The sequence below is a fragment of the Wyeomyia smithii genome, chromosome 2, assembly GCF_029784165.1.
Source record: "Wyeomyia smithii strain HCP4-BCI-WySm-NY-G18 chromosome 2, ASM2978416v1, whole genome shotgun sequence".
Lineage (NCBI taxonomy): Eukaryota > Metazoa > Arthropoda > Insecta > Diptera > Culicidae > Wyeomyia > Wyeomyia smithii.
Genome location: NC_073695.1, coordinates 262749466 through 262763548, shown reverse-complemented (window position 1 = coordinate 262763548; position 14083 = coordinate 262749466). Strand labels below are relative to the sequence as shown.

The 14083-nt window shown below is 36.3% G+C and overlaps 2 protein-coding genes across 4 annotated transcripts in view; both read right to left on the bottom strand.

Annotated features, from left to right (window-relative positions):
* LOC129723352 (SOX domain-containing protein dichaete) overlaps positions 1–14083 on the bottom strand; it is a 189475-nt gene that overhangs the window by 155609 nt on the left and 19783 nt on the right. The window lies entirely within an intron of this gene.
* On the bottom strand, positions 5305–5968 carry LOC129723354 (uncharacterized). Its single transcript, XM_055677532.1, has 2 exons — positions 5580–5968; positions 5305–5487 (listed from the first exon to the last, which is right to left on the bottom strand). The coding sequence occupies exons 1-2, from the start codon at positions 5955–5957 to the stop codon at positions 5332–5334; spliced, it is 534 nt and encodes a 177-aa protein (XP_055533507.1). The 5' UTR covers positions 5958–5968; the 3' UTR covers positions 5305–5331.

Sequence of the window (14083 nt, the reverse complement as noted above, 5' to 3'; positions counted from 1 at the left end):
ATTCATGCTGCAGCTAATGTCCGTTTTGTTGAACCGTAACTCGATGTACGAGGCTGTTCAAGAAGGTATAAAATTTACAACTAATATTGTTATGGAATTGAAATTCAGCAATGATTTTAAATAATGCTATAAATTTTCTAAATTGGAATGCTCGCTCTTTAAAAGCGAAAGAGGATGAATTTTTCAATTTTTTAACAGTCCACGATGTGCATATTGCAGTTGTGACTGAAACGCTTTTAAAGCCAAATATTAAACTGAAAAAGAACCCAAATTATATGGTTCATAGGTTTGATAGAATTTTTGTTGCCGGTGGTGGAGTTGCAATAGTTATCCACCGTCGAATAAAACATCGTGTTTTACCCCATCTTGAAACCAAAGTTATCGAGAGTTTGGGAATTGAAATGGAAACAAGTATTGGCATTTATGTATAGCCGCAGTGTATTTGCCTTTTCAATGCACTGGTGAGCGAAAAAATTATTTCAAGGGAGATTTGCAAAAACTCACAAGAAATAAATCTAAATTTTTAATCATCGATGATTTTAATGCGAAACATCGATCTTGGAATAATGCTCAAAGCAATTCCAATGGAAAAATATTGTTTAATGATTGCTTGGCTGGATTTTATTCAGTTTTATTTCCAAATGGTCCTACATGTTATTCTTCTATTAGGAATCCATCTATCTGACTTAGATTCTGATCATCTTCCCATAACATTTTCTAATTCCCATGAAACTATTTTAAATCCCACTGGATCTGTGTTAAATTATCACAAGACTAATTGGGATAGATATCGTTCTACGATCGAAGAAAATTTGAATGATGATATTATTTTACAAAATAGCGCCGACATTGACAGAGCATTAGATAATTTTAGCAGCTTAATTCTCAATGCCCGGAATTTATCAGTTCCTATGGCTCGAGTGAAATTTAATGCACCAATTATTGACAGTGAACTTCAACTTCCTATACGTTTGAAGAACATACGGAGACGTCAATACCAAAGATCTCGTGATCCTGCTTTGAAAATTATTTTTCAAGAATTACAAAAGGAAATTAAACATAGATTCACTCTCTTGCGAAATGAGAATTTCATGAGAGAAGTTGAACAACTAAAACCTTATTCAAAACCTTTCTGGAAGCTTCTTAAGAAACCTTCGAAGCCCATTCCAGCCCTTAAAGATGGTGATTGCATGTTTCTAACGAATGAACAAAAATCTCAAAAACTTGCTCAGCAGTTTGAGAGTGTTCATAATTCCAATTTGAACGTAGTAAGTCCTAATGAAAATGAAGTAAACCAAAAGTATGATCAGATCACCACCCAAGAATTTCTTCCCGAAGGGGTATTGGAAAAAAACTTGAATGAGGTGCGAACTATTCTCAAAAAAATCAAAAACATGAAAGCACCAGGAGATGATGGGATTTTCTATACCCTCATCAAAAGACTTACCGAAAATTTTTTAAATTTCTTGGTAAAAAATTTTAACAGATGCTTTGCGCTAGCACATTTTCCTACGAAATGGAAAAATACCAAAGTCACTCCAATTTTAAAACCTGAAAAAAATCCAGCTGAGGCATCAAGTTATCGACCAATTAGTTTACTTTCCTCTATTAGCAAACTTTTTGAAAGAATAATTCTTAATAGAATGATAACACATATTGATGAGAACTCAATTTTTGCAAATGAGTAGTTTGGTTTTCGCCATGGGCATTCCACTACTCATCAGTTACTTAGAGTAACAAATATGATTCGAACGAAAATTATGAATACATCTTCTTTTTTGAATAAAACGAAAAATACAGGATTTTTCGGGTCATTTTATTCTGAAATATAGATAATAAGTGTTTTCTTTCCAGTTTCAATTCAAGTTGGGATTATTTTTCGTAGTTCTCCGTGTTCTCCGACCATTTTTACCACATTAAGCCAATCTTTTTTAAATTTTTCAACATTGTCCGCTGGTTTGACATATTTCCTCAGCTTTGCCCTGGTCAAAGCCCAAAAAATTTCAATAGGGCGAATTTCAGGGCAGTTTGGAGGATTCATCTCCTTTGGGACACATGTGACATTATTTATTTTATACCACCCGAGTGCATCCTTAGAGTAATGGCAGGAAGCAAGATCGGGCCAAAAGATTGGAGGATTGTTATGCTGCTTAACCATGGGTAACAACCTTTTCTGCAAACACTCTTCCACGTAAATTTTACCATTCATTGTGTCATTCGTAATGAATGGACGAGATATTTTCCCACATTCACAAATAGCCTGCCAAACCATTACCTTCTTGACGAATTTTTCGGTGTAAATGGCTTTCACTGGTCCAGGGACATCCTTTTCCTTCGGTGGTGTATGAAATTGCGGTCCTGGCAGAGTCTTATAGTCCAGTTTTATGTAGGTTTCGTCATCCATGATACAACACCCCATTTTTTTGGTCAGAAGTTTGTCATAAAGCTTCCGAGCTCTCGGTTTCACAGATTCAGCTTGTTTTGGATTTCGTTTTGGCTGCTTCTGCTTCCGACGGGTCTGCAGACTCATTCTTCCCTTGGCACGCATAACGTTACTCGCCGAGGTTCCAAGCTTTCTCGCCACATCTCGTACTGATACTGAAGGATGCCGCTTGTAGTATTCCTTAACCTTTTTGTCCATTGTTGGATCAACAGGCCCGGGTTTTCTTCCACGTCTTGGGGCATCAGAAAATGTGCACTCTTCACAATACTTCCGCAATGCGGTTTGAACTGCTCCGACACTCCGATACTTATACTTCTTCTGTGGCTAATTTTCTTATAGAAAGACCACTCACGGTGCCCCATTTGTGCATAATTCGCTTTCTTTGCTCGGGAGAAAGGCCACGCATATTCAAAATTTCGCACTAAATGTTAGAAAAAATGACAGCATCTGTTTCTTTTGGATTTAAACAACAGAACGCAGTCAACGTTTGGTTGAATACTGCACGTTATTCGAAATGACGGTTGATCGTAAGTGTATTTAAAATTATCGGAAGGGTCTTTAGAAAAGGCATTCGACAGTGTTTGGCATAAAGGTTTAATAGCTAACTCTTCAGGTTAACTATCTAAATGGTAAATCTTATAGATTGCCTGTTAGAGCTGGTGTGCCTCAGGGGAGTATCTTGGGCCCAATCTTATATAACATTTTTACTTCTGATCTTCCTGATTTGTCACCAGGTTGTGAGAAATCTCTGTTTTGTGACGATACAAGCATTTCCGCAAAAGGAAAAAGCCTTCGTGTTATATGCAGTCGGCTACAAAAAAGTTTAGATATATTTTCTTCATACTTGCAGAAATGAAAGATTTCCCCTAATGCTTCTAAAACACACTTAATAATTTTTCCTCATAAGACAAGAGTTTCATTTCTCAAACTCACCCATAACCACGTTATTAAGATGAACGGTGTGGTCTTAAATTGGTCTAATAAAGTAAAATACTTAGGGCTAATTTATGATAAGAATCTTACTTTCAAGGAGCACATTGAGAATATCTAAACAAAGTGCAATAAATATATAAAATGTTTGTATCCTCTTATCAACAGAAACTCTAGACTTTGTCTCAAGAATAAACTGTTAATTTACAAACAAATTTTTAGGCCAGCAATGTTATATGCAGTTCCCATCTGGACAAGTTGTTGTGCAACCAGGAAGAAGACACTTCAAAGGATTCAGAATTAACTTTTGAAAATGATTTTGAAGCGTCCTCCCTGGTTTAGCACGAACGAGCTACATAGGCTCACGAATGTAGAAACATTAGAAAATATGTCAAGTCAAATTATCAACAAATTCCGACAAAGCTCACTTTATAGTCAGTAAGATAGTTTTAATTTTATTTGAAGTTTTGTTTTATTCCTTTTTTTTTTCTTGACAGGTAGGTTTAATAATTTTCCTACAATTACATTAACTTAACTGCGAAAGCGTATATATATATATATATATATATATATATATATATATATATATATATATATATATATATATATATTTTTATATATTTTTTTTTTTTTTTTTTTTTTTTTTTTTTGTTTCAGGTGGAGGGGAAATTTGCATCCAAACCCCTGAGGTGACCAACCAATATATATACATATATATATATATATATATATATATATATATATATATATATATATATATATATATATATATATATATATAAATATATATATATATATTAGGGTGGGTCGATTTAAAAATCGCTTAGGCACATATGATTTTCGGATTTTAGGGATCAAAATAAGATACTTTTCTCGAGAAACCATACCTCTAAAATGAATTCTGATGTCCCTTGTACTAACGTGTAGGTACCCAAAAGGTCAAATTTCAAAAAATCCTGTTTTGACCCATTTAGAGTGACCCAATCGAGTCCAAATGTATGACCGACCCCCACTAACTTTGGAGGGCTGACCCACCCATGCTAGTGTTACCCCCTGGGACCCCCCCATACAAAAATATAAAAAAATAACAAAAAATCACCATTTTTGGCACTTTATATGACAAAAATCAGTGAAATGGCTATTATTTTTCCGCACAAATGAAATTTCTAGGAAAAAAAATGTTTTTTTTTGTTTTTGGATTTTTGTTTTCTCTTTGAAAATTTATTCGATCAGAACATAGGAAAGAAACTAAAAAATTATTGTTTGAAGTCTTTTTTGGTTTCAACACTGGGCAATTTCGCACGGCTCTCTAATGTCGCCTCCATAACAGCCTCTACATTTTCCAATATTACTCGTTTGGAAACGCTAGCTAGCAGTTGAACGTGTTGTTCCGTTCCTTGTATATGTAATGGAATATGCGGATCAGTAAATGGTGAATCATCTTCATTTAAATATGCTATCAATGTTTCATACGGAATGATTCGCGTGAATGGTGGTTCAAAAACGTTATTTTTATCAGTCAAATCGATCATTTTCGTGTAATCGAAGCAATGGAAGTTTATATCTGGTTTTTTATATTCTCTAAGTTCCGATGGGTCTTCAACATTGTCTCGATATCGTAAAATTTTCTTGATAGCAGAGTCGCGCACCTCTTTCCTATCATCAAACAACATTGATAGCAAGATATTTTCCGAATGTGCAAAATATGGATTATTTTTAATTACATGATTGACAACAGTGCGTAAATTTGGCTCCAGAAATTGTGCCCAAGTAATGTACTTGAAAAATAATACACTACCGTACACGACAGAGCTGTAATACCTAATATTAAAATACATTGGCATATAAACCTTAATTATAAATTCAACCAGAATTCTTAAATTTTTAGGTGGTTTTTTCATTGTCACATATAATCGTAATAATCTAGCGGCCTTGGTGAGCCAGCGAGAATGTACAATTTACCCTGGTTTTATGTTAGCCAGATCCACAGAAACCACGCCATTAGAAATTGCATGTGCCATGTCGTATAAGTACTGCGAATCGGTGGAATATTCGTGCTGTTCTGCAACAGGAGGCATATTTTCCAACGCAATTCTCTGAAAGTCGCCCACCACCTAAAAATATATAATAATTAAATAAATTTATTATGATTTCACCATTCAAAATGTTAGAAAATTATAATAAATGAGTGATAGCAATGACTTACCGGAAGAGCTTCAGAATTTTCAATTTGCTTGCTTAGTTTCCCGGTTGTTGATGTTGGTCCAGTGGTGGATGATTTATCCAAAACCCCAAACAAATGTCGAAACGGAAGTTCGTTGAAGTGTAAAAGGCAAACAAACCAATGCAATGGTCTTTTTAGCAGCAATTCGAATCTTCGTATAATTTCACCGTGTGTGCCAGTGTTTGTTGGCTCACCGTCAGTGCATATGCCAATCAATGCATCCAGAGATATGTTTTTATCGTTGAAAAATTCATTCAATTTTGTTGTTTTGTATTCAGCACTTTCCTCTACCAGTCTTGCGTAACCAATCAATCGAGAATTCGGTTCTCTCAAAATAACAAGGTGAGGTTCTTTTACCATCCTACTATGATACTTACCATCAATTTAAGTATCATCTTTCCTGCCGTCGAATGAAAACGCTATTAAACTGGAATCATCAAACCTTTTGCGGAGCACTATTCGTCTGCATTTCTCTCTTTCTCTACGAACTTTCGATTTATCCATGATGCGAGGTTCGCCATGCTGATCTTTCATTTCAAAATCTTTGAAAAGACTGGTTGCCAATGCTGACGCTACTCTATCAGACACACCAAATCTGTCACACATCAAGGCAAAGTTAAAACAATCGTATCTTTCTGTGTATTGTGAACTTGTGCTTCTATTCATAACATCTTCATCAACCGTCATCGGTACGTCTACGTATGTTGTATCATCGGGATCTTCGTATGTTGGCATTGTTGGCATTGATGACGATGTCCCTTGCTCTTCAATTTCCATCAGAAATGTATCAATTGTTAGTCTTCTCTGTTTATGTTGATCGTGCATAAACTCTTTGAGGCGTTCTGGAACCAAACCGCAGTTACATTGAGCTGCCGTCAAATCGCATTTACATGCTCCAATATAAAAAATTTCGTTCAGAGTACCGGTAAACACTAAAAGGTCTCTATTCGTCTTCTTAATTCCGGCTTGGTATTTGTCAACCAATCTATTCAATTTAACAGCAACATATTTTTTTGAAATTATTTCCATACCAAGTTTTTCCCAAATTCCAACCAACCTATCTGTTACGTGATTAGAGAATTGTTTATAAGAAAACTTTTTTTGTTCTGTTTTTGCACGTTCGCTTAAGTAAAAATAATATCTCAAGATATCCAGATCGGTTGGTAAATTAATATCATTCAAATCAGAAGACACACCAAAAACAGCAACATCATGCTTGGGTATATGACTCATTGGGTTTTCGATAGCTGATGATGTTGTTGCTATTTCATCTAGCGGGTTCATTGTAAACTAAAAAAAATATATTTTGACTTTAACAATTTTCACTTTCACTTTCAGGTTTTTATTTTAGGTGTTGACTCTTTGGCGGACGATGTAGAATGATTTATGTTGACGTTTCTATCCTATACGAAACCTACACTAGTTCTACACAGAGTGAATAGATAGAGTGGCGCAGAGAGAAATTCAGTCAAAACAGCAACACGGTTTTTTTTATGTATCCACCAAAATATTTTTCTGGCAGCCCCTTTTTGCTCAAGTTCCAGTTGACTTCAACGGAGTGTTGTTATTGTCAGAGTGAAAAGATAGTTATTGTATTTAAATTTAAAACAAGTTCGTTGGATAAAGTTTGATAGAGATAGATAAAATGAAGTGCGTTTTGTGTAATAACAAAAAACAGTAAGGAATGTGAGTTTTTTTCGGTTCCCGAAGAATCCGATTGTGAGGAAACAGTGAATGGATTTTTGTTGCCTCCCAGCAGACTATTTCATTGACGAAAACACCCGACTTTGCAGTGTTCGTTTGGTTTTTCTGGTTCCAGACTCTGCGTCACTCTATTTATTCACTCTGGTTCTACAGTGTGCTTGGGAACAGTGGAAACGGAGCGTCCGTGCGTGGTAGCCGTTGTGGTAGCATACCAGCGGTGCTCGCCTGACTGGTCGAAATAAAAATATTACATATGATGTAACAGAGTGATATACGATTTAATGTTCAAAAGGACGCCAACTGCAAACGCCATCTGCAATGAGAATGGCTCAGAAATATGTGTAATTGTGTATGTATGCGCTGAAGACTCAGGACCGAATCCCATGCGAAGCAGGAGAAAACAAAAATCCAAAAACAAAAATAAAAAACATTTTTTTCCTAGAAACTTCATTTGTGCGGAAAAATAATAGCCATTTCACTGATTTTTGTCATATAAAGTGCCAAAAATGGTGATTTTTTGATATTTTTGTATGGGAGACCCCCTAGGGGTATATATATATATATATATATATATATATATATATATATATATATATATATATATATATATATATATATATATATATATATATATATATATATATTATATATATATATATATATATATATATATATATATATATATATATATATATATATATATATATATATATATATATATATATATATTATATATATATATATATATATATATATATATATATATATATATATATATATATATATATATATATATATATATATATATATATATATATATATATATTATATATATATATATATATATATATATATATATATATATATATATATATATATATATATATATATATATATATTATATATATATATATATATATATATATATAAGGTTCCAGTCAGAGCTGCGATTAATCCAAGCAACATGCTGACTATGACGAGAGAGAAAATATCATCGCACTCGTTTCTTTCTCTCATGAATAGCCAGCAACCATCACAGTAAGCGTGGAGATCCGACAAATGATTCGACATCTTGTCTCTTTTGTTGCCATTTTCGGGTTCTCATTGTCAATCGTCGTGAATATACAGAGTTAACTCGGAAATATCACTGCAATGCAAATCAAGGTGATTTTTGGAATATCAAAAATCGTTTCAGTAGCGTGATTATGTCAGTGCCAGCTTGAAGTTTGTTGCTATCAGGGTTTTTAAAATTTGATCTGCTTTGCGGTCCGTGACGATCCCAATTCAAGATATGGCCACCAATGAACTAGGTTTATAATTTCAAACCAGTGGTTATATGTGTCGCTTGATGGGCTGGCACAGCAACCCCGATTATTCGGAACACAACCGGAACAGGTCCGCACTTTTACATTTTTCAATGAGAGGCATGGTAGGATTTTAAGCAGTTCTAAGCACTGCTTTGATCATCGTTACCATGTTACTGAAACATATTCTGGCCATATATCCGAAACCAGTCGATTAACTCCGGCCATCCTCTTCGTTAAAAGAAAATATGTATGAAAACTAGGAGAAAAGCAAAACCGTTCCGAACCGAAATTGAACAGTTACAAAGTTGAACCGTGCCAAAATTTAACAGGATCTGTATATAAATATACATACCCATACATATTTAAAAGTTTTCTGTTTTGCCACCCGCGATGAATTTTTTGCCGCGAACTAACACTGTCTTTAGTTCAACCTACAACAAGCACAATATTCAAGAATCAAATTAATAAACTCATGCTGTTAAAAAACAAATAAAAATGCAATATTATTTTTCGGATATGAGATCATTTGAAAAATATTAATAGAATTATTTTTATTACAATTGGTGTTATGAAGAAGCATATTCTCTACTGAGAATAAAAATGAATGATCATACAGATTCAAAATGTACCAAACTAAAATACGCTCAGTTACAAAACGAAGTAATAGTTGCTTATTGACAATGCTTTTAGTCGGCGTGCAGCCAAACCGAACCAAGCGTCGAAAAACATTTACCGCCGCATATTTAAAAGTTTTCTGTTTTGCCACCCGCGATGAATTTTTTGCCGCGAACTAACACTGTCTTTAGTTCAACCTACAACAAGCACAATATTCAAGAATCAAATTAATAAACTCATGCTGTTAAAAAACAAATAAAAATGCAATATTATTTTTCGGATATGAGATCATTTGAAAAATATTAATAGAATTATTTTTATTACAATTGGTGTTATGAAGAAGCATATTCTCTACTGAGAATAAAAATGAATGATCATACAGATTCAAAATGTACCAAACTAAAATACGCTCAGTTACAAAACGAAGTAATAGTTGCTTATTGACAATGCTTTTAGTCGGCGTGCAGCCAAACCGAACCAAGCGTCGAAAAACATTTACCGCCGCAATTGCTGGGTACAAGCTGTTACAGAGAATTTTTGTTATAATATCGTTATCAAATGCTCAAACGATTTCGTTACTTCATAATAGATAGATTATTACTTCTCATATCCACTGGGTGTCAATAACTCAATCTGAGAAAACGGCGCTTAGTTCGTTCTGATCGCACGCCGACCATATATCAATATCATACATATCAATTGAAGAAAAATCATTGATTTTATGTTTGCTATCCTCATAACATCATGCTGTCAAAATGAACTTGATATTTCTGCTGGTTCAATCTCAGTACAGTCATACCCGAATGATCGAGAAAGATAGCAAGAAAAAAATGAGAGTGAGAGTTGACGCTAAGAGAATCATTGTAACATCGCAAACTCTTTTGTAATGAACTATGCATCGTAGTTGGCTGATTCTGGTGTTGCATCATTTTGGCGTAATGTCAGTAGTATGATATTGACTTTCTGCAGCTCTGGTTCCAGTTACTACGATAAGCGGTGACGCAACGAAACGCTACGAAAATTGCACTATTTCAGCTGATATACAAAATTAGAAAACCGTGCTTAGGAACCAATTGATCCTCAAAATATATTAATTCGTGAATTTAAACATAAATTATAAATAAAGGATGTTCATTTTTGTACTTCTATATCTATACGGATTTTGATTCATTGCTGTATGGACTTTGATCCAATCTACATCGCGTGTGTGCGGATTTCGATTCAAAAGTGTACGGGTTTTGATTCAGACAAAAAACTGTGTACGGATTTCGATTCAAAACATGTTCTATTTAAACATGATTTTTTCGAGTTCCGGAGTGATTTTAATCATTTTGCTTGAAAATAGTGATAAAATATAAGTAGACCTGTAAGCAAACATGTCAGTTTAAAGCAATATGTGATTTCTTGATTTTAAATTGACCGAAAAAGATTATCATGTGCTTAGGTGTACGGATTTCGATCCAGCACGGTATTGGTGTGTATAATTTATTGTTATTCACTGTTAACAAGATAAAATATAGAATAAGGAAAATTGAAAATTGGAAACCCTAGAATGAAATTTTAAAAATCAGAATTCAAAATCGATGCTTGAAAAACATCAAATAAATCTTAAAAAAAAGTCAATTCAAAATCAACGGGAGTACCGGAAATCAATGTTCATCAACATTTGGCAACGGAGAATCAAACAAGAAAATCGAGAATTGAAAATTGTATTACAACATTTGAAAACAGGGTATCAAAGGCAGAAAGTCGTGAATTGAAATTTAAAATAGAGATCAAAATTCGAAAACCATTACCAGAAACAAAAATCATTAATCATGATCAAAATTGAGTTCAATATCGGAAATAGAACATCGGAAAACAAGAATCTAAGATGGAAAATTTTAAATCCTAATATCAGATACATACCAAAAATCATCACATTCGATTTATTAACATTTAAACCGAGAATTGAATGTTAATTGTTTTATCTATGTTTTTTTTCACTTTTCAAGTGGTTATGTTCCCATAATTTTGCGAAGCCTTAAGTTTTTCGAAGAAGCCTTAAAAATCATTTCACGAAGCCATAATCTTGAGAGATGTAATGTTGTACATCTAAAGCGAAACTAGAGAAAGTACGGAGGCATCGAACGTTGATGCTAGTGAAGATGACCTGCGGTCCGGGAAGTTGTCCGTGTCTTTGGAAACCTTGCAAATCTTTTAAACATGGAGTAACAGCGACGCACGTACTGTGGTTTTTCCTAAGGGGCCATCCACATACCACGTGGACAGTTTTTAAACGATTTTAACCCTTACCCCCCCCCCCCCCCCCCGTGGACAACTGCCCATATAAATTCTAAAAATTTTATATGGACCGTGGACATTAGGCAGACCCCTCCCCCCCCAAAGCTGTCCACGTGGTATGTAGATGGCCCCTAAAAAATGACGCTGATGACGGAAAGGATGCGCCGAGCAGCTAAGCCACTAAAAGGCCAGGTGGTCGGTCCAGACATAAGTGACCGAGCGCTGGTCGCAATTTGCCTAAGCGTGGAGAAAAATAACTAACGCCAGCAGACGTTTGGATTGTTGGAAAAGTTGGCGTCGGTAAAGGTGGAGGGAATTGGTTCCGTTACAGATAGGGTTTGCAATTCCGGTAATGATTTCCCGAGAATTACCTTTTCCCGGGATTCGTGCTTTATTGCCACAGTGGGAGGCCGTATGGACAAACTGTTTGCACTTGAGGCAATTCATTACCCGCGGTACAAACAAGCGCACGGGTAGACGCACTTTGTCCACGGGCACATAGCTCGGCGGGACAGACCCGGCGGAAGTCACGCGCAACGAGTTTGATGGGGTGTAAGTTTTTACACCCTTGTCGAGCGATACTGAATGTAATTGCTTACATTCAAGTATCTTGGCTGGTTCAAGGGCCTTCAACAGGTCCTCGGCGGTCAGACTCGATTCGCTGACCACACCGTCAATCTCAACTACGCGAGCTGGAATGTACACGTGGTACTCCCGCGTGAAGAGCTCACAAGTAGCAATCTCGTTTGCTTGCTTGAAGTCAGACACCAAAACACGCAGCTTATTCGGGCGTACTTTGGTAATTTCATTCACGGCTGGAATTCGTGCCAGATCCCTACAAACTTACATTGTGTTTAATGCTTTAACTTTTGGCCGAAAAAATACAGCCCCAATACCAGCTTTGCCCTCCGGATACTTCTCCAGCCGATGGGTAGATTCCTGCTGGGTTCCAATTTTAACCCTTGGAACTTTGTATCCGGGAAGGCTAGGCGGTGGAACGAGCGGGTTTTCATCCCCGCTTTCGGTCATGCCACCATCGTCGTCCATGTTGGACGCATGAGCCACACAGGCAAAATGCCAATCAGTAAATAATATTGTAGAAAAAAAAAACAAGAAAAAAAACTACTTAGCTTATGCAGCCGCTCTTCTTCACAATCAGCGCACGGGCGATGCCAATCTCTTTTTGCTTCTTCCTTCCAGCAGGGTTGGTTGTCCGATCCAACCACACAGCAGCACCAATACAGCCAAACAGCCGTGCGCCGGGTTCTGAATCACTACAAGTAGCGACACAACTCACGGGCTATTGTTGAATTCTTCTTTTTGTTTTGAAGTTTTTGCTGTCTTCAACAGCGACGACGGCAACGAGCAGCAGTGCACACGCAACACAATGCATGGTGACCTTGAAGGCGGATTACTAGTCGGCACTATCGAGATCGAAATAAAATTGCGACCGAACACGACGAGAGCATAGCTCGGAATGTGTGTAGCATCTATAAGCAGCGCACCGATCCGAATCCATGGTTGCTCTTTGCATATAACAAATAATTCGATACAGTGACTGAAAACCAGTCATTGATCGCAGTTCTGAACGTTCGGACAGCCAGTCGTACGCTGCGATAGGCTCGCCTTGCCGTCAATAAATGTACAGCCTTGAGTAGAGCTGTACATTAACCTGCGGCAGAGCGAGTTGCCTTCGTAGCGTAGGACGCACCAGTATTTTTACGGCCGTACTTTTTATCCTAAAACGCTGTGACAGAATATACGCATCAGAAGCATACAGCGACTGCCGATCAAAGATTTTTTTTCCGGTCGTTCATTGCCACCAGAAATCAATGGATATTGAACAAAAGGAAAATGCGAAAAAAATCGTCATAAAGTAGTGCGAATAGATAAGCGAGGATTCTACACGATTCTCGCTACCGCTCGTTCGGACCTAACTAAGGGAAAGAAACTCTGTTTGAGTAGACCTAGCAAACCAGTAGATCAGTCGTTTGTGTGCAAGAGGCCGCCGCTTTCGACGGTAGGTCGGCTGCCGGCTCGGACTGTGGAAACCACGGCGACTTAGTACCGCCTCGTTTCCTTGACCTCGATTATACGTCTGCACCGCATGATTCAAAAAAATATTATGCCCAACCTAAACTCTTTAGGAATATATTTACACTTGAACTACATAAGTAGAATGAAAATTATCTATGTTGAATCAACCATCATATGTCAACCATCAACGATACAACATATATCTCAATAGATTATGCTGCGGAATGGATGTTGCAAATCCGGAACACATAGTCACGATCTCATGCGATCATACAATATCGTATTCGGCCTCGCGTCCATTCGGCCTTGCGTTCATTCGGCCTTTCGTCCATTCGGCCTTGCGTCCGTTATGCCTTATGTTCCGTCCCCCCTTTCTTGAGAAAGGCAAAAACATTCAATATTCATGCATTTTCTATTTTTCAAAATATAATACTAAATTTAATACTCATGAGAAAAATCGGATTTTAACGCTATTAATCTTCGCGTGCAAAATACTTCGAAGAAAAAATAAAAAAATAGGGGGGAAGGTCCGAAGGGAAA